Source organism: Triturus cristatus, chromosome 5_2, assembly GCF_964204655.1.
Source record: "Triturus cristatus chromosome 5_2, aTriCri1.1, whole genome shotgun sequence".
Classification (NCBI taxonomy): Eukaryota; Metazoa; Chordata; class Amphibia; order Caudata; family Salamandridae; genus Triturus; species Triturus cristatus.
This window is the reverse complement of record NC_140588.1, coordinates 578,949,075-578,970,736: the sequence shown is the minus strand read 5'-3', so window position 1 is coordinate 578,970,736 and position 21,662 is coordinate 578,949,075. Positions and strand designations below refer to the sequence as shown.

The 21,662-nt window shown below is 45.6% G+C and overlaps 1 protein-coding gene across 2 annotated transcripts in view; it reads left to right on the top strand.

The window, feature by feature from the left end:
• LOC146829025 (uncharacterized) overlaps positions 1-21,662 on the top strand; it is a 234,663-nt gene that overhangs the window by 79,739 nt on the left and 133,262 nt on the right. For both annotated transcript variants that reach the window (XM_085607667.1, XM_085607668.1), the window contains exon 4: positions 18,750-18,845. In XM_085607667.1, coding sequence (XP_085463793.1) covers positions 18,750-18,845 — 96 coding nt within the window. The remainder of the gene's footprint in view (positions 1-18,749; positions 18,846-21,662) is intronic.

Sequence of the window (21,662 nt, the reverse complement as noted above, 5' to 3'; positions counted from 1 at the left end):
TCCTAGTTGATCCTGTTTCCTCTAGCTGAGTGAGGGACGTCCTTCTGCGACTGACCGTCCTGCAGTTCGAGATGTCGACCAAATCGGAGGCAGACAGGTCGAAGTCTAAGACTACCAGGCGGGGAGGTTATACCCAATCCAACAATATGGATCGTTATGCCCAGCAGAAGGGGTCGCCTGGTGGATCGGGACAGTCGCTGGAAGCACAGAAGGCCGATTCACCCCCAGCCTCGGAACTATCATTGCAGGATATCAAGGGGGCGATAGATGGGATGCAATCTTCGATTGGGCGACAGTTCGAGACCCTGGCGCACAAGGTGGACATGATTTTGGTTGATGTCAAGTTGATTCGCGCGGACCTGGGCAAAACCAATGAGCGGGTCAAGTCCCTGGACCTCAAGACTACTGGCCTCGCGGACGATGTCTCGGAACTCCAGGCTGAGGTTCGTAAGTTACGAACCGCGAATGACCTCTCCGCCCGCCGGCTCGAAGACTTTGAAGGTCGGGCCCGGCGCAACAATGTGCGCCTTATTGGGGTCCCGGAAACTTCAGAGGAGCTCTCCGTGGATTTACTCGTCGAGGATTTGGTGGTGAATCATCTTGCGCCTAAGGGCCTCGGCAAGTTTTTTGCGGTGGAGCGGGCTCACCGAGTGCCTGGCGGACGGCCTAAGGTGGGAGCCCCCCCGCGGCCGATTGTCGCCCGGATCTTTAATTTTCGGGATCGAGACGCTATCCTGCAAGCATCGAGGGTGACAGGCCCGGTGCCTTTTCAGAATGCCTCTGTGAGCTTTTATCCTGACTTCACCCAGATGGTGCAGAAACAGAGGCAAAGTTTCCTGGGGGTGAAGCGCCTGCTTAGGGAGATGGACCTGAAGTATGCCATGCTTTTCCCCGCCAGGTTACGTGTGGTGTATGAGGATCGGACTTTCTTCTTCGAATCACCGGACATGGCAGGGGACTGGTTGGATGCGCTCCCTCGGCGACAGCCCGGCCGGGACAGCGTGGATGGAGCGGAAGGCGACCGGGATGGACAGAAGTGATACCTCCGGTGTCGGCCTGTTTTGACTCAGCCCCGGACAGTGACTCGCATCTTACTGCAGTAATTGGAGGGCGGCGGGGGGAAGACAGGAGCTCTTTCCTCCCTTGGGGTACTTTTTGTAGATTTGTTTTTTGATAGGGCGACAGGCACACTGCAAGTTGGGGGGGCTTTGTAAGCTGACGCAGGGGTGCAGGGAGGGGGGGGGATTCGGGATGTTGGGGTTGTTGTTGGGGGTTATTTTTTTCTTGCAAGGCGTAGCAATGGTTGTCAGTATTGTCCGATCGTGGTTCTCCGGGGGGGGGTGGAGGTCTCTTTGTGTTCGGGGATGGGGGATAGGGGCTTAAACATAATTAGCTGGAATGTTAATGGCTTAGGGGATCGTATTAAACGGGGATAGTCCTGCAATTCTTGAAACGGACCTCGCCAGATGTGGTCCTCCTGCAGGAGACCCACCTTATAGGGAATATGTGTTATGCACTTAACAGAAAGGGTTATAAATTCATTGCTCACTCGGGGTTCTCCTCGGGCTCCAGGGGTGCAGGCATACTTGTTAGAGCTTCCCTACCATTCGAGGTTGACTCCACTATTGCTGATGACAGGGGGCGCTTTGTGGCTGTGGCGGGGAGGTGGGAGGGCAGAACGTTGGTATTGGTTTCTGTTTATGTCCCTCCTGCCCTGCAGGCCTCCACGTTTGCTGATCTGGGCAAGGCCTTGTTGGAACTCCCCGAAGGGATGCTAGTGGTGGGAGGAGACTTCAATGCGGTTGGTTCTGGAATGCTCGATAGGTACCCGCCCAGAGACACCGGGGGTGCTCAGAAGTGGCTCCCGATTTTATAGATACTTTTGGTCTGGTAGACTGTTGGAGGCTACGACACCCCACTCAGAGACAGTATACCTTTCATTCCTTGGCCCACGGGAGTCTCTCTCGGATTGATTACTTGCTCACTCTGGTCTGCGCACGCCTCTTTGGTATCTGAGGCTAGGCACATGGCACGGGGCATATCTGATCATTCACCTGTGTGGGCCCGTCTGGATATTGGCCGGGTGGTGGGTGGCAGGGTGGCTCCCATTAACCCCTGGTACTTTCGTGACCCCAAGCTGCGCAGTGCGTTGCTGAAGACAGTTGACCACTATTTTCAAGATAATCAGGGTTCAGTTGAATCTGCGGTGTCCTTGTGGGAAGCTTTTAAGACTGTATTGAGAGGGGAGGCCCTCTCCTTGTTAGTGGCCGCCAAGCGGCGGAGAGACGCCGAGGTGACACAAGTAGAGGAGGAGATAGCGGCTTTAGAAGTGGCCTTGGAAGAGGATGTTGCAACGGCCACACTGCATAATTTGAGCTTGAAGCAATTGGAATATAGGGATCTGGTGACGAACGCTGCCAAGACCCTCAATAGGGAGCAGCCGGGTCGATTGTACGATGTTGGTGATAAGGCCGGGAAATTGCTGGCGTGGTTAGATAAAAAAGAGCGTGTTAATCGAGTGGTGCCGGAGCTGTCGACGGATGGGGGAGAGGTTGTCACTGACCCCGACGGTATAGTTCAGTGTTTCTCGGACTATTTTCGTACGGTATACACCTCGGTCTCGGATAGGTCGACTGAGGACTCGTGTGACCTTCTGCGTGATATCGCTCTGCCCTGCCTTTCTGCCATTGATAGGGATGACCTCGATGGAGATATAACTGTAGAGGAAGTGGCGTGTGCTATCCGTGCGCTGCGCTCCGGTAAGGCTTCGGGCCCAAATGGTTTGCCGATTGAGCTGTATAAGCTTCGTCCGGATAAGTTGGCTCCTCACCTGCGCGCCATGTTCGTGGAGGCGTGGGTGAATGGGTTTCTTCCGCTCGATCAACGGCTGGCGACGATTGTGGTAATACATAAAGACGGTAAGCCCCGGGACAAGTGTGGCTCCTATCGGCCAATATCACTTCTCAACGCTGAGCCGAAAATCCTTGCTAAGATCCTTGCTAACCGCCTGGTCCGGGTGCTTGGCGACTTGATCCACCCGGATCAGTCGGGCTTTATCCCGCACCGTAACACCGCACTGAATCTTAGACGCCTCCATGGAGTGATTGCTAGGACAGGCACGATGCGAGAGCCGGCTATTGTGGCGTCCCTCGATGCCACGATGGCCTTCGATACGGTGGAGTGGGCATACCTGTGGGCTGTGCTAGCCAAGTTCGGCTTTGGGCCTGGATTTGTAGGCTGGGTGAGGTTGCTCTGTGAGGGGCCTCTTGCTAGCGTTGTGGTGAACGGGCGGGCGTTGGCACCGTTCGAGCTCGGGAGAGGCACCCGGCAGGGCTGTCCCCTGTCGCCGTTGTTGTTCGCCCTTGCTCTTGAGCCGCTGGCGGCGTGGATACGATGGCACCCGGATATACGTGGGATTCGTTGGTCGCCTGACCACGAAGACCGTATTTCACTTTACGCCGACGATATTCTGCTATACCTCACCTCGCCTAAGAAATCTCTGATAGTGGTTTGTGACGTCTTGACTTCTTTCGGTAGGAACTCTGGTCTTGTCATTAATTGGGGGAAGTCATACTTGTATGTCCTGTGTGGGGATGTCCCGCCTGTCCCGCGCAACTGCTCGATCCAGATAGCCCAGCGGGGCTTTTTGTATTTGGGGATCTATATTTCCACCGACCTCATTTTACGATACGAGAAGAACTTGCTCCCTCCCTTGGCACGTCTGCGGCGGGACGTGGCGGGCTGGCGGCGGTTGCCGCTTTCCCTCCTTGGCCGTGCCGCTCTGTTCAAAATGATGTCTCTTCCCCGTTTCCTCTATGCCCTGCAGAATACCCTTGACTTGGTCCCGGCCAGTTACTTCCGTGAGGTCGAAAGCCACCAGCGCGCGCTATTGTGGGAAGGGCATCCGCGTATAGCGATTGCTAAGTTAACGCTTCCGTGGTACGACGGTGGTATCGCGCTTCCAGACATTCGACGTTATTACTGGGCCACCCAGTTGAGCGCGATTAACCATGGTGTATATGGTCCGGCGCTGAGCCCCGGCTTCGCCATGGACCGATGGTTGCTACGTGGGGGTAATTACCCCAGAGCGTTGTACTCGAAGTCGTCGGACTTAACCCTTACGGGGCCCACCAGGGTGGCCGTGCATGTATGGAAGGTGGCGACGGATTCACTGGGCTGGAAGGGTAAACTTACCCTTGCCACCCCTCTGTTTGACTCCGATATTCTGGGAAAGCTTTGGCATACAAAAGGGTTTGAGAAGTGGGACCTGATCGGTATATCCAGGGTTGGAGACCTTTTGGTTAAGGGTAGGATAAAGTCATTCGAGGAGCTGCAGAAGGAATACGAGCTAGGGCGCACAGAGTTTTTCCGCTACGCTCAAGTGTGTCACGCCTTGCGGTCAGTCCTTGTAGAAGGGGAGAAGGTGCCTGAGTCCTCTCCGTTAGAGGACCGGATCCTGGATGGCCATATGCCAGAGAGTACGATCTCGCTCATTTATAAGAAACTTATTAATGTTCGGGCGGATCTTCTTCTAGGGTTGCGCGATCAATGGACCAGGGATGGCCTTGAACTAGATGACGAGGATTGGCAGTATGCAGTTTCTTCTCCCAAAGAGGTCGCTATCCCCGCGCGCCTGCGGTTGGTGCAGCTTAAAATACTCCACAGGGTCTATGTGACGGGGCCCAGGCTGGTCCATATGGGTTTCTCTGAGGAGGGCTTATGTAAGAGAGGCTGTGGTATGGTGGGCACCTTCCTACATATTATTTGGGAATGCGGTGCGATTATGGAGTTTTGGAGGCGAATCCACGAGGTGATGGGGGAGATGACGGGCATCGTCATGCAGCCTGAGGCGCGGTGTTGTCTCCTGAATGTTTGGGGTCCTACTGACCACGACGCGGCACAGACTCAGTGGGTGACCCTAGGGAACATGGTAGCCAAGCGCGACATCGCTCGTCTGTGGGGCTCTAATAGGCCTCCTACATTGACAGCGTGGATGGAAAACATGGATTGGAGCATGTTCAGGGAGAAGACCGTGCATTGTGCTCGAGGGCGCCCTCGGAAATGGCACTCTGTATGGGGGCGATGGAACCAGTACAGAGCGGGCGTATGCCTGCCCCCAGATCCAGACCCGCCTGAGGAGCAGCTCTCCCCTTAGCTTCTTTCCGGCTTTGAACTCCTTGCTGGTATGTGTTTGTCTTCTTGAGTCTCTGACTTCCCCTCCTTTCCCTTATTATAGACCTGTGTCTGTTGGACGAAATGGGGCTCGCTCCCCCTGATGGAAACCCCTTTTGGTGCTTACAGTACTTATCGCCTTGCTTGTGTTTAGGTTTGGGTTTGTGTTTATTTAAAATAGAACCTTTGACTCTCCTGTCAGTGAAATGTGGACGCTCGCATGTGTTGTGTTTCTAAAGCTGCCGTACCTCCGGGTTGTCGGCTGAATAGCTGTGTCACTGATTTACAAGAATAAAGGTTTTTGAAAAAAAAAAAAAAAAAAAAAGCAGTTGCACTCTCACAAAAGCAGTGCTGTACCCATCACTCATATAGCCAGACAGTGACTGCCACACTCACTCACACACCCATACATTCATTCCCACACCCTTTTTTCTCATGTCTACGTCCAAGTTTGAGTACTAGTTCGCCTTTAGAGTCTGGAGGGACATCCGCAGAATGCAGCCTGCACCGCAAGAACAGGTTGAAGAGGACTACTTCAGCACTCTTGAGAAGGGAGAATCCTGATTGTAGTTAACCTCAGAATCATGGCCCCAAAGGGTAGTGGTTTTCAAAAGGAGGGAGAGGAGTGGAGAAATGAGTAGGTCAAATGTCCGGAGGACTGAGGGGATCCCCCAGAGAGAGACTTCTCTGTTGGATACAGGGTAAGAAGTACTGTCTCCTCACAAACCCAGTCTCCTGAGGACCTGACAGCCTGAGTGGGACCCAAATCTGCAGCTGGCTCAGCTGGGTACAGAGGAAAGAAAAGCTGGCCTTGGAGGATAAAAGGGTCTTTGTGGCTGGACTGTCAATGAGGAGCACTTGAAGGCCAAATAGCTGTTAGAGTCTAGCAAAAATGATGGGAGCACCACTACTGTGTCCAGTGCAGAAGAAAGAGTTCATATATTCAGAGACGTGGTGCCTGACTTTAAGGAGGGGGTTGATAAAGACTGGTTATTTCTGACGTAAGAAGTAGCTATAGAGGTACAGAGGATCTCTGAGGAGGATTGTAGCGGTGCGTCTGGAGTCATATGTGTGGTGATGTGAGGGCAACGTACTGGCTCTAGAGAAAGGGAAGAGGTTGAGGTATCCCACTATAAAAGAGGTCCTTGTCAGTAAGTTTGAATTAACCCAAGACGACTGCAAGCTGAATTTCAGGGTTAGTCAGAAGCTGTGTCACTACTGCTGGAAGGATTTTGTGGAGCGCATTTTAAATGTTTGTTAAAACTACTGTTGTTTTTTAAGAAGGTGTTTCTAACGGTTTTAGACTTTAAAGAGAAATTAGTAGAAGCCACTTGTTTCAAACAACAGATAGAATACATATGGAATATGAAAACTAAGGTCCCCAGAATATAATCTTGTGACTTGTACTCTGCTGCAGATATTTGCACAGGGCGGTCATCATACCATCTTGCCTACCCCACATCAGAATAGTTGAGGAAAACATTGAGCCACTAAACGTTTCTCCGGCCACTTATTGGAGTTCTTTTAGCTTGTTTCATCTGATACAGTTCAATGGCATCCCCCATACCCTCTTTTGAATGTAGTGGATGGATACTTTAATGCTCATATATTTCTTCAGATCTACTTCTATCTACTTTATTAAACTGTCCACTTGAAGCCAACATTTCTTCCTCCATGCAACTTTCATGTTAGACAACATCTTGATAGTGCACATTATTGTCTTTAAGATATAATGTGGCTTTCTTCACCTTATCTACATCTAGTTTCTACCAGATTGTTTTGGTTTTCGTGGGCACACCATTCACTAGAATAACAAGCAATTCTTCCAAATCTCTCTACACGCACTGTTTCTACACGCACAGTTTCAATATTGCTTTTAACATCTAAATGTAATGCACAACTCTACCTTTAAGCTCTTTCTGAAGCTGAGTGGATGATACCTTTAATGGTAGAGTTTGCTTCTGACAGAAAGTAATGCAAGTGATCCTATGGATATGCTGCATAACTCAGGGCTAGAAACCAAGTTGGTGTGCCTGAATTTTGCAACATGCACTTAACCTCAACATGACGATGATACCAGCAATCATTTGTTCCAATGTTCGCAGAGGTAAAGTAAATAGCATCACTGCAATTACATGGGTGTGGGTCCTACTGTATGAGTTTATTCCCTTGCAAATACTGTAAATACTACTGCACTCCCATTTATACACAGGAGCATGACCACACCTTCCTTTTACCTCTTCACCTATCTCGTCTACATTTCTAGGAACCATCTCTTCTTTTGCAATGGGACTACTGTCTTTTACTTCATAACATTGGCCTGTTTCAACTGCATACACTAATTAATTCTCTTGTAAGTAGCTTTTTTCTTTAAAGAAAGGCTAAGTAGTAGACGTACACTTTGAGAATTTAGCAGAGGTTACTTTTAATAATAAGCTTTTGGGGGGATTTTCTTTTCTTCATAGACAACACTGTTTCATCCAGTGTTTTCATTCTCATTAGTATCAAAATAAATAGTTTGCACTTCAGAGCAAACACTTTATCAAACACACTCTCAATATATTTTTTTTGTTTGAGTGCTGCTCTTCTCCTCTTAGTGTCCTTCAGTATTCGTACCAAATTATGTATTACTCTATTTCTAAACATTCTTAATCTTATTTCTTTAAATTGTTTTTGTCTCCTTGTCAAATTAGGGTTTTTTTCATACATTTTTGTTACTTTCATTCAGGCTTACTCCTTCTCCATTAAAAATTTGGAGAGGTAAAGTAAATAAACAGCAGCATTCTAAGGTTATGGTTGAGTTCCTATAGTAGTTAATCAAAAGTTCAAGCTTCAGTGTGTTTCTGTATTTGTAAAATAAATTAGGTTATATTTGTTTGTTAATTGTTTGGTTTAAATTGTATTCTAACATATTAATACAATGTACTTGAAAATATGTATTATTAATTTAACTTAAGGGTTACAAACACACCAGTACAGGTACTCATTCATGTTCTCAAACTCCTATACAGTTATTCACACAGGTACTGACACACCCATTTACTGTCGCACACCCACTCAAAAACCCGTACAGTTAGTGACAGACCTATCTACACATGCAAACATCTACGTACATACACTTAGGGCTCGATTACGATGTCGGGCGACACCGCTATTACATTGCAACCATGGTCCCATACTCCTATTTCTCTATGGAAGCTTGTGCTACGGCCATAAACTGGCCGTAACACAAACTCCCATAGAGAAATATGTTCCATAGAGAAAGGTGTCAATTCCTGCAACCCATGCAAGCACCTTGAGGTGCCTGCCACAAGGTGCAGGGATCAGCCAGAGGCTGCAAACAGAAAGGGGCCCTGCAAGGGACCCCCAAACATGCTTTCCGATAGGCTTTCCATATCGAAAAGCCCGGCATGGAAAGCTCCTTGAGCCCGTCGGAATCTGGCAGGGATGACTGTCCGATTTCAATTCTGACCGGCTGTATTGTAATCAGCCGATTGGAATTGAAAAAAACAATCTCGGTCGGAAAGCCTCAGACCTAAGGTCGAAGGCTGTCTGACCAAGATCGTAATAGGCCCCATGTTTGGCTGTTTTTTTTATTACAATCTTTAATGGTTGTTTTTCCCCAACTGATCAATGATGATTATTTCAAAAGTACATTGGTGGTGTATAAGTATACAACCTAAGAACAGTAGAAAGGAAAATAGGCCCACAGAACACATTTTTGCAGCAACAAAAGTGGCATTTTGCGCAGTCAGTAACCATCTCACCCAAATCTTCACAGGCTGCTGGTATTGTGATGACTGCAGCTGATGAAGGTTCTCCCAAGGGTGCTGTAAATGTGGAATATTCTGTTGCACCTAGTTTCTCCTGCATCATTCAGTGGACACACTTTCATGAATTGCTTTTAAGTGCTTCCATGCTTCTTAGCAGTGCTGCTAGATAACTATATGCCAAAATATTACACTTTTCATGTTTAGCTACAATCTTTTCCCCTGAAGGTATTCTAAAATGTTTGCAGACACCACTTTCTTTTGCGCCTGCTGGTATAAAGATATACCTGCATGTGTTTAAGGGGGTTGTGCACATAACTGTATCTGTAAATAGTTACATAATTTGCGTTATGTTTATTTGTAGTGAATGCACAGTGTTCCTTAATTGCAATAAGATAGTGTTCAGTTTTTTTCTACAATCTTTATGACGATTTTTTTCCCCCACTGTTCAATGATGAGTGCTCAAAAAGTACAAAATGTAAGGTGTATAAGTTAAGATGCTGAGAACAGTAAAAAAGGGAAAATGACATGCGTATTTATATTAATACAAACTTTTACAGTATGAGAAATGTCTAGTTATTTCTTTGAATTATGTCTTTATGCATTGTTGAAATTCTATTAACTGTAAAACTAATAAATATTTCAGTTTTTTCCTTTTTATACAGACCAATGGCACTATCTATTGAAGTTATGTACTGTAGTAATTAGTTCTTGCAGTTTAGATTTTGAGGATGCACGCCCAAGCACAGATGACTACAGTTACTAACACACCTAGGCACACATCAGTGCAGCAACTCACACACCCAGCTACACACAGCTAGAGGTACTCACATACACAGGTTCACACTGATACAGCCACTGACACACCTAGACACACATCAATACAGTCACTGACACACCCAAATACACATTGATACAGGCACTGACACATCCAGCCAAACACTAATGCATCCAATAACACAACCCGGCACACATTGACACACCCAGGGACATACCAATGCAGACACTCACACACCCAGGCATACTGCAATACAGACACTAACACAGCCGGCCAAACACTAATGCATCCAATTACACACTGATGCATACACTGAGATACCCAGAGACTTACCATTGCACACACTGACACATCCAGATATACAGCAATGCAGACACTGACACACCCATCCAAACACTAATACATACAAAAAGACATCCAGGCATACAGTGACACATTCACTGACATACCCAGGCATACACCAAAGTAGACTTTGATATACCCAGGCATACACCAATACAGACACTGACACACCTAACCTAACTCTATGCATCCAATAACACACCCAGACGCATACTGGTGCATACAGTGACACACCCAGGGTGATACTAATGTAAACACTGACACACCTGGGCATACATTAATGCAGACACTGACATGACCAAGCATACACCAAAGCAGATACTGGCACACACAGCCACACACTAATGCACCCAATAACTCACCCAGGTATACACTCATGCACACATTTTCACACCCACTCTCACACCTATACAGTCATTGACACATTAAAAACACAGAGTTAGCTCTTTGTTTGAGCAGATGGTGGTTCTAACAAGAACCGTTTTTCATTTCTGGAAGGGTTTTTTAACAGTTCTTTTAATTGTTTTAATTTTTTTAACAAAAAGTGAACAGGGTAGTAACAAGGGTAAGTATGGGGCAATGCAAAGAAGCAACTGGCTTCAGTCTTCAAAAACATTATGTAGTCACTGGAAGCAAAATCAAATAAATCTAACAGTGATGCTTCTTCACTGTATCCAAGAATGTACCCACAGACAAAATGTTTACAGCGACAAGCATGTGGCGTTTCGTGCAGTAAATTACCATGTCACTCAATTCTTCTCAGTCAGCTGGTATTGTAATGACTGCAGCTGATGATGGTTCTCCCATGGCTGCTGTAGAGGTTGACTGTCCTGCTGCACCTGCTTTCTCAAGCATCATCTGGTTGTAGACCCTTTTATGAATTGTTTTAAGTGCTTGCACATGGAATTGTCCCCTGTGAGTACTATTTTGCAGTGCCTCTGGTTAACTGCTTTCCGCAAATATTGCACTGCACATATTTTGCTATTACCTTCTTTTCCCAATAAGGGGTACTAACGTGCTTCCACGGATTACTTTCTTTTCTGCAGGGTGGTGTGTTTTCCTTCTCCTTCTTATCATCAACAGGTTCTGGGTGCACATTTTAGACGGACAATGTAGCTTCAGCCATTGTGTAAAAGGAGAGCATCACTGGTTCTCAATCCTCATTCTAGAGATTTCACTGGAGAAGTAATTGTTTTTGGGTGTGGTTTTCCATGTGCAACGATGGAGTCTTAATATATCCAATCAGAAGAAAAGGTCTGGTTGTGCTTGCAAGTGAATTCGCTAACCTGGTACATAAATTTGCGAATTTGTGAAAGTTGCAAAATTGGTAACTTTGTTTGAAAACAGATAGAACGTGGTTTATATATTCTTGTAAATTTGTTCACACTGATGTGATTAACGAAAATGGAGGAGTGTACATATTCGCAGGGATCACGTGATCGGGACTAAAAAAGCATATAGTAGTCCGTCTATGTTTACAGACCCTAGTGCTCATGTAAAGCGCTGTGATACCCGATTTCTCGGGTCGAGTTCGCAATATATAAAACTCTGGAAAAGAAAAAAGAAAGAGAGGTCCTGCGGTACCCCAAAAGTATTTTGACAAAATTACATTTGTTTAATACATAAAAAACTTCATATACTTTACAATAACTACACATGTGATTGTTATGTTTTGTAAACGTATAATAAGCATATTTATAAAAATTATCTACCGTGCAAAACAAACTAAATTAAAAATCAAAATCAATTTTAATACACTTAGGGCCATATGTAGGAAGCCTAATACCGGTCGGTAACGGCCGATTTTCGGTAAATATCCCGTTACCGACCGGTATTTAGGCTTTTGCTATGTAGGGGGCACATTTCAGGATTCGGTAATTTACCGAATCGGTAAAATTACCGAATCGGTAATTTTACCGATTCGGTAAATACCGAATCCTGAAATGATATGTAGGTGACACTCAAATGAGTGATGTGTAGGGAAAATAATTCGGTATTTAGAACCAAATATATGTTGGTGCTAAATACCGAATACATTGCAAAAAGCAATATTTTGCTGGACTAACAGTGCCATGTGGCAGACATACATGCCCTTAGGGCATGTATGTGCGCCACATGTGCACACATGCAGGAATCAGGGGTGCAACAGGGTGTCACTGTGACACCCTGCCACCCTTGATTGTGCTCCCCCATTACCGAATCGGTATTTACCGATTCGGTAATGGTAACTGGCTTCCCATTGATTAGGAATCAATGGGAAGCCAGTTACCATTACCGAATCGGTAAATACCGATTCTAAATTACCGACCCATTCCGAATCGGTAAATATTACCGATAGATTACCTACATATCATTTACCGCTTCATAAATACCGAATCGGTAAAATTCGGTATTTATGAAGCAGTAAATGTTAGGCTACCTACATATGGCCCTAAGTATTAAAAATAAACCCCACTAATTAACTAAAAAAGCAAAACATTAGAGGGACATAAAACTTTAGAAATGGACTTTGAAAAACCTTTGAAATTAACTGAAAAAAATCCAAAGGTTACAGGGACGTTATAGTTAGGCTCAAATTTCACTCATACAAAACCATTGAAATTCAGCAGTTATAGTTGCCTGAGCTAACTATAATTGATGCCCCCGTAATGCACTGCTTATGCCCTCACATATTACATCACTCATGACATGGTCAGTGACATCGCTGATGACATCATCCACAGAGGTAATCGCACACCCACTCAAACCCCCCTTCAACCTCTCACATAGCCACTCACACACCCACACAACCACTCATATACCCATTCACAAATCCATACAACTACTTACAAACCCACTCACTCATCCATAGAGCCACTCATGCACCCACTCATTTCCCATACTGCTACTCACACAACCACTTATTCACCCATACAGCCACTCACATACCCACTCACTCACTCACTCATAGAGCCGCTCACACACCCACTCACTCACTCACTCATACATCCACTCACTCACCAATACAGCCACTGACTGCCCCTCACTCTCCCATACAGCTACTCACATAAAAACTCCCCCATACCACCAATCACACACCAGCTCACTCTCCTATATAGCTACTCACACAGCTACTCACCCATCTATACACCCACTCACAAAGCCACTCACTCACCGATAGAGCCATTCATACACCCACTCACCAATACAGCCACTTACACAGCCAGTCACTCACCCATAAGGCTACTCACACACCCACTTACACCCCATACAGTCACTCACTCACTCATGCAGCCACTTAGACACACAGATACACACAGTCACACAGCTACTCACATAGTATATGTTAGAAATTGTTTTACTCATTAGTAGTACTCAAAGTATACTAATTATACTTTTGGAGTACCTTAGTATATATCTTTAACCCTCATAAACTATTCATAAAGACTCACAATCACTGGATGATGTAATCAGTGATGTTATTTGAGATGTCATCAGTGATGTCACTGACCATGTCATCAGTAATGTAATATGTGAGGTCATAAGCAGTACATTGTAGGGGCACAAGTTATAGTTAGCTCAGGTAAGTATAACTGCTGAATTTCTATGGTTTTGTACAAGTGAAATCAGAGCCTAACTGTAAAGTCCCTGCAACATTCTTTTTGTTCAGTGAATATATATGTGTGTGCTTGTATATATATGTATATATATACATATATAAAGTGTGTGTATATATACATATGTGTATGTATATATATATTCACTTAAAAAACCATAGGTTTCACACATGTTATAGTTAGCTGTACATTTCACTCGTAAAAAACCAATGAAATTCCACGTTATAGTTAGATCAGGTAACTATAACTTGCGCGCCCACAATAAACTGCTGATGACGTCACATAGTACATCACTCATGACATGGTCAGTGACATCACTCATGACATCAATGATGACATCTGAAATTACACATTGTGGATTGCGGTCGCGCAAGTTATAGTTACCTGATCTAACTATAACGTGGAATTTCATTGGTTTTTTACGAGTGAAATGTACAGCTAACTATAACATGTGTGAAACCTATGGTTTTTTAAGTGAATTTGCAAGGTTTTGTAAATGATAATTCCTAACTATAACGTGTGTGAAACCTATGGTTTTTTCAGTGAATTTGTACGGTTTTTTAAATGCTAAGTTATGTATTTATTTTTTATTTTTTTTTCTGGTTTTTCACTATGCGCACACCCTGCGCGCACGGTGCGCGCCGCGCACGGTGCGCGCGCTGTGAGCGCACGGTGCGCTTCGCGCACCGAGCGCCCACGTTGCGCAGTCCATGCCGTGCGCGCCTCGCCTTTTTTTACGCAGTAACATTTGTTTTTTTCTCCCTTGTGGGTCCTTTAATCTATTTAATAAATGTGATTGTTACTTCTTTTTTTTTTTTTTAATTTTTTTTTGCCGTGCGCGTACGGTAAGCTTGCCGTGCGCGTACGGTAAGCTTACCGTACGCGTACCCCACGATTTTTTTTTAAAATTATTAAATTTATTTTTCGTACTTTTGGGTCCTTCTTGGACCCCCTGACAAACACTAGGGGGTCTGCAACTCTCTTCGTTGCCCCCGTTTCACATTCCCCACCTTTGTTTCTCAGTGCGAGAGACAGAAAATGGCGGCCGACACTTCCTGATTTCGACCGATTCGAATGTTTACAGTCATGTAACCACCAATCAGAATTGAGCTCGCGCACGGCACCGTACGCGTACGGTAAGCTTACGGTAAGCGCACGGAGCGCGCTTACAGATATATATATTGATTTAAATGCTATTTTCTCAGGACCTACTGAACAGATTTACACCAGACCTACAAAAGGCACATCCTTGACCTGAGGACTACCTCTCTGCCAAATTTCAAGTAATTCTGTTCAGCCGTTCGGGCTGTAGCTGTGTCTAAAGGTCCTATGGAAAAATGCATGGGGAAAACGCGTTTTGGGACCCCCCTTTTTTCTCAGCCCCCGCTTGACGAATCCCCCCGAGACTTTCAGGGTAGGAGCGGAGCGTAGCGTACCATTAGTTTTGAAAATTTCGCGAGGATTCGTCGACCGGCGCCAAAGTTATTCCAAATAGAATGTTGCGGATTTCCTATGGAAACACGGTCCTAACTATAACTATCTACTGGCGACCGCCAGTAGATAATACACACACATATATATATATTATATATATATATATATATGTGTCACAAAAATTGGTGTATATCTAGACCTTCAGCCCAAATCTATCTTCGTTTAGTCAAACTATATGATCTTTACATTTGTAAACATTTCTCGCACTTTAATACATCGACCATTGAATAAAATGCTCTCTATCTAGCACCAGAGTAAGTCAAGTCACTAGAATTGGAAATCGGTTTGAAGGGAGAGAGAAAGCTAGTGACGAGAACCTTGACTTCATTCAAGTCCCATATCCTCACAATATCCTTTGCTATGCATGTATTCATCCTATCTGGGCCTCATCACTAGCTACTCCTGGAAAGGGAACAAGACTCTAGGGAGAACCATCATCTTAACAGAAGCAATTTGCCTAAGCCTGTAGAAGGATTTAATTGCCCTACTGCTGCAGATTAGTACCAGTTTCCTACATGTGAGGTGGATAATTCACCCCATATATCCCACTCATGGTTGGGAGTAAATGGACTTCTAGATACTTAATGGATGAACTACTCCACCTACATGGCAGCTGCTGGTGTAACGTTTCTAGGACCTGATGTGGTTTTGTAAGATTGAGGTCCTTCAGTTTGGTTGCATTGATCATATAGTCCACCAATACCAAAAATGTCTCCAACTCTTGGACCAAAGTCAGGAGGTGAGGTAGTTGGGCTAAAGAGTAATAACAGAACCAGCAAACATCGAAAGCGTAAAAAACATCCCTACCCAGGGTAACCCTATGTTTTTCACTTTGTCTGTTATCCTCTGTGCCAGGACTCCAGGGTTTGAGCGAAAAGTAGAGGGGACATACGACACTCCTGTCTTGACTCTCTCTCTATCTGGATTTAGGAAGAATCACACCTCTTCTCCTTAACCTTAGAGGATAGGTCTGTATAGGTACCCACATTCAGAAATCTTTCCCCCAGCATCATGAGATGGAAGCATGTCTTTTCTCTATCCTGGTAGACTGTGCCCAAGATGCTTTTTGTTTTGCTATTCCCACATGGTACTTCTTTAAGAATCCAGTCTTGTCAGGCTGTATCCGCAGAATGCTTTGTAGGCGCATCACCAACATTGTTTTGAAGATCTTCACATCCATTTTGAGTAGCGAGTTTGATCTGTATGACCCACAGTTCTTCAGGTTTTTCTCCAGCTTAAACCTGAGTGAGAAGTGGGCCTCCATCGGGGTGGTAAACTAATTTTAGACATGGATGCCCATTTACCGTACAGCCTAGTCAAAACCACAAGTACAGACGGGCAAACTTCTCCCAAAAAAGCAAGTATTAGCTAACTGGACCATTGCCCTAGGGAAGAGCAGGCACTTTATAGCACTGTTGATCTGCTTGGACATCTGTTCCTCAACCGGTTCTTTTTTCCCAGCGTTAGTGTTCACATGAGTCCTTGAGATGCTTGTGAACGTATTTGAATGGCTGTAGAGTTCTCAAAATTGTTGGAGTTTATCCCTCTCATTTTTATGTCGTCCTGCATTATTCCTGGCTGCCACTAGTAAGTGGCATTCATTTTGGACTCCTCGGCCTTCATTACAATGGCGATCAGACGAGTGTCCGATCACCATCGCCGCGGGCAGGTGTTCATTCGACAATGAGTCGACAATACCACCTGTCCAATTATGATAGGACCCCCAGCAAGGCGGTCGGTATGGACCGTTTTGTACTGCAGCTTGCCCTACAGCCCAGGAAAAAGGGTGCAGCACATGTCGCAGTACAAACAGCCACTTTTCAAACATCCATGTACCGTGTGCAAGGCACCATATGGTGCCTGGCCCCTGGATTCTCTAATGTGGTTTGGTCTGAATCCTAATAGAATGGCATCGAGGAGCTGGTGGTTGGCGAGATGGTCAGCAAGGCATCTGTTGATGGGTTTTTCTAAGACCATGGCTGGAGGAGGGAAATCAGTCTGTAGTTCATGAGCTTGTGTGGTTGTGCTGAGGGCTTCTTCAGGAGGGCGTTGACGGCTGTGTATTCCAGGTTTCTGGGAAAGGGGGTGCGTTGATGAAGGTGTTGAAGATGGGGGAAAGCACTTTGCTGATTGGAGGCTGAGCCTTTGTCGATGGTGTGGTGGGGCAAGGATCTGGTGGGACCCAGAGTGGATGGTCTTCATGATTACTGTGGTTTCTGAAACCATGAGACTTATTGCAAGGTTGATGGGGTCCAGTTGTGGGTTTAAGTTGCTGCAGATGGCTGTGATTTTACTGCAGGAAAGTTCTCAGGCACAGAGTCCTTGATGATTGTGAAAATGTATTTGCTTCTGTTTGAGCTGTTTTTGATGCAGTAATCTAGGGTCTTTCTATTGGTTTCCCGGATTTGCTTGTGTTAGCACCTCTGGGATGAATGGAACATGCCCATGTCCTATTCTTCCTGGCTTGCCCTGCAACTCTGTTATAGTTGTTTGCAGTACCGTTTGGCCATTCTGAGTTCCTCAATGTACCAGCTGGTCGCGGTGAGTGCTGGGGCAGTGAGTGTGGTGGTGCAGGGGAAGTGGCAGGAGGGGTAGGCAAAAGCTCCCTCTGTGTTGTGTGGTGCAGTGTGGCAGCAGGGCAGTTGGCTGAGGTTGAGGGCATGGAGGAGTGCAGAGGGGTAGCAGTTGGTTGGGGAGGACCAGGGTTTCTTGCACAGGGCGAGGTTCAGGTTCGGACGGTCTTGCCTTTGGCACACCTTCAGTACACCAGTGACTTGCCTGGTGCATTCTCGTGCTGCAGACACCATTAAGTAGATCTGGGGGTTGCACAAGGGTTGGTGGGCTGGGCTGGGAGAGAAGCATAAGGCAGGAGCTGAAAGCGCGGGAAGGCGTGAGGAGTAGGTAAGTAGTGGTGATGAAGGGAAGGAGGTGGGTGTAGAAAGTGCGGGAGCAGTAAACACAGGGCACACAAACTGGGCAGAATGGCAAAGAAACATGGGTGAAATAAAAAGAAAGCACTTACACAAAACAAGAGAAGGCAAAGACGCAGAAACAAGGCAAAAAGGCAAGCGAATAGGGCGAAAAAGCAAGGAAAGCACTGGCACAAAGTGAGAGACGGCAAAAACAAGGGCACAGAAACGAGACTAAATGTCAAGAAAACAATTGAAAAACAATAGACAATGGCATAAACGAGAGAAAGGCAAAACAGACACAAACAAGGCAAACTAAATGGCAAAAGGGGTGAAAGCAGTCGTGATAAAAAGAGAAAACCATGAGACCTGTAGACTTACACTTCCCGGCTACAGCGACTTAACACTGATCTGCTGTCCTTGATTCAAGTGGCAATTTCTACACATACATGTAACCTTATTGCTTCTTTCATTTATCATACAAAAGCCATGCACTTGTCAACTGCAATAATAAAGGATCGAAAAAGCTGACATTGGTATACAGTCGCCTTAAACACTCTTAGCTCATCAACAAAGTCAAGCCCTTGGTCATGTATGCGCTTATGCGCTTATTGACAAACATAGTGTGACCATGTACATGTCTATATCACTGTTTTACTTATCACTATTTAATGTGCTTACTTTGCAGAAACTCCTGACAATGCAATAGATTCTACAGGTCTCATATTAACAATCAAGCAAGAGGAAACTTGTACTGGTGAATGGGAACCTAGTACCACGGCAAGTAAGTGAAAAGAATGTGGGAGGTTTTGAATGCACTAAGATGTTTTGTGTTGTAAAAACAAATTTTAAACAAATGCACATTTTATGTGAGGGAGTAGGACTAGTGCATTCAAATATGCACTCCGTGCAATAATTTTCATGCGAATAAAAACCTGGTGAAAGGCACATGGGTGACTGTGCAGCCACCAAAGGAGTATGGCAAATGAGGACCTTATGGGTTCCCTTAGTAGTAGATTGCAGCCATCTCTATAGCTAAGTGTTTACTCTCCAGGATTGCTGAAGGGAGGTGACTGCATTCTTTTTGTGGACAACGGTAGAATAATACTACTTTCCATACAGAAGTGTGTAGATTTAGATTCCGTATATATGTTTCCCGATTTGTGCCCTTATATAGGTACAATTCATATTGCCCTTATTTATGCATAGAATTCCAGCCCTTATTTAGGCATTGTCCATGCTAACCAAATACAGGCATGGTCTCCTACATCCGTCCATCCACGTCACAACGAGTCCTTTGAAAACCAGACTCATAAGCCTTTAGGAATTTCCCTTGCTTGGATATTGATTTCTCCAAGAACACATTTATTATGCATGAACATCTATTCCTTAGGGGTTCATTCATGACGTTCCGATGCCCGACTTTTACGTCAATACAGGCATTCCTAAACACCTTCAAGGTATAAATATACCTGCACTTGCCCTGGCAAACTATGGTTCCGGTACGGTCCAGCTCGACTGCCTACTTGCGGTTCACCACGGAAAGTTCGGAAGGAGATCGAGTTCCAGCCTGATGCACTGACCAGACGCTGTCATCTTCCTCGCAGAGAATCCAGCTCCAGTGTTTATGACTCCCCTTGCGGGGTGTTAGATATCGAGTCCCGGAAAGAGATTCCAACCTTGCACCTTCTAAGGTATGGAGCAGACTAGAACTTAGAGAAACTTTTCGCAACTCTTGGCAAAACTATAGCTAGCTATACTTTAGAAAACAGCACCTACTTTTTACCTCGTACTACACTTAGGTTAGGTACACTGGGGTAGAACTATTTAGAAGCATCAGATTGGTATTCACATTTTAGCCTGTGTTATTTATGTCTGTATTTTAATTAATATATGTTATAGCTACAAACCATGCTATTGCAGTATTATTTTATCTTACTGCTAACTCTGTACATATTGTACTTCGCAGCCTGTCTTACGATTGTAGCAGTTCATATCTCTTGCATGAGAAATAAGACTGTTCAATAAACCCTTTTTATTGAAACGCCCATCTCTCTATTTCTGTGCAACTCTGTAGAAACGAAGCATGCACGATTGACTGAGTGAAACTGTTATCTATTGTTTCCACGGTTCTGAGATTGTTCCAACTCTAAGGGAAACAAAGTTGTCATGTTTATGCAGTTGTCAGAAACGAATCCCTTCTTGTATATTTTTTTTTTTTTTTAAAAACCTTTATTTCGGTAGATGCACAATACACAGCGTCTGCCTACAACCCCTCGGGGCCGGCCGCTATGACATTGGAGAACATAGAACAATAATGTCAGGATAAGAAAAGGTTTAATTTTATGGTTTTGTCGAGTACAACGTAGTGTACTTCGAAAAGAGTCGAAGCTAATCACTGACCAGGAGAGACATCACCGTTCACGGAGCACCCAGAAGGAGGCGTTATATAGGAAGGCATTGGTAAGGAGACAGGTGGCCACCATCCAGGAACTAAGAGCATACACTATACCACAGAATGATAGAACACAATAAACTCCTTACTAACACTGAACCCCGACCCCGAAGAAACAAAGAAACATAAAAGAAAAAGAAACCAAAGAGGAAGAGAGAAAGAAAGAGAGAGAGGGCCATAGAGACGAAGAAGACATAGAACACATCCCATCCCCCCACCCTGCATACCAGCGGAAGGCCACGGCCCACCCCCCCCCAATAGGCATGCCTGTCGCCCCAAATGAACCCCAAGTAGGAAAGAGAGTCTGGAGAGTGGGAAATAACCTCCCAGTCTCCGACTCCCAGAGAAGGCAGGAGGAGGAAATGTTACATACTCCCGGTCACCACAGCCCCTTAAGCATCCCCCACCCTGAATATCATCAGCACAACTGAAGAAGCAAGCAAAGCGGCAGGTGGGGAGACTCCATTCCAAATGTGCGAGCAAAGCAGATAATTAGCAGTCTCATCCTAGTCCCCGCCCGCAAATACGTACAGCAAACTAAAGGGAATCGCCCAGCCCCGGCCCGATCCTGAGTGGCCCCACAGATCCACCCCCGCAGTAAACAGTAGCAATTTACACACATGCGGCACAACCGATACATAAACAAATATTCTAGTCCGGGTCATGCCAGGCGGTCAAGCAGGATCATCAAGGGAGGCAACATCAACCCTGGCCTGAACGCGGAGACCCCACCAAGCATGGCCGCCGCTGGGGGTGTACCTCAGGCAGAACAAAGGAGCAAGATGGCCGCTCCCGGCAAAGAAGACGCAGAGGGAGAAGAAGCGAGAGTTCCCAGTCATAGACCATCACCACATCGATAGTGACAAACACAGTTTTCCCCACCGAACGGCACACACTCCGGCGATGTTGAGGCAGACACGGCAACACCCGCAGAGGCAGAGTCTCAGCTTGTAAAGTGGAAGGGAGCTTTGTATCTGCAACTTTATCATTAGAAGAACCCTCGACACTGTAACCAGGGAGAGGACGTTCCACAGTATCCCCCTGTCGCCAATTTGTATCCGCCTCGAAGGGAATGAGAGGCATTGGGGGGTCAGACAACCGCAGTAGTTCCCTGGATGGCATAGCAGCATCGATCTTCCGCTCCAG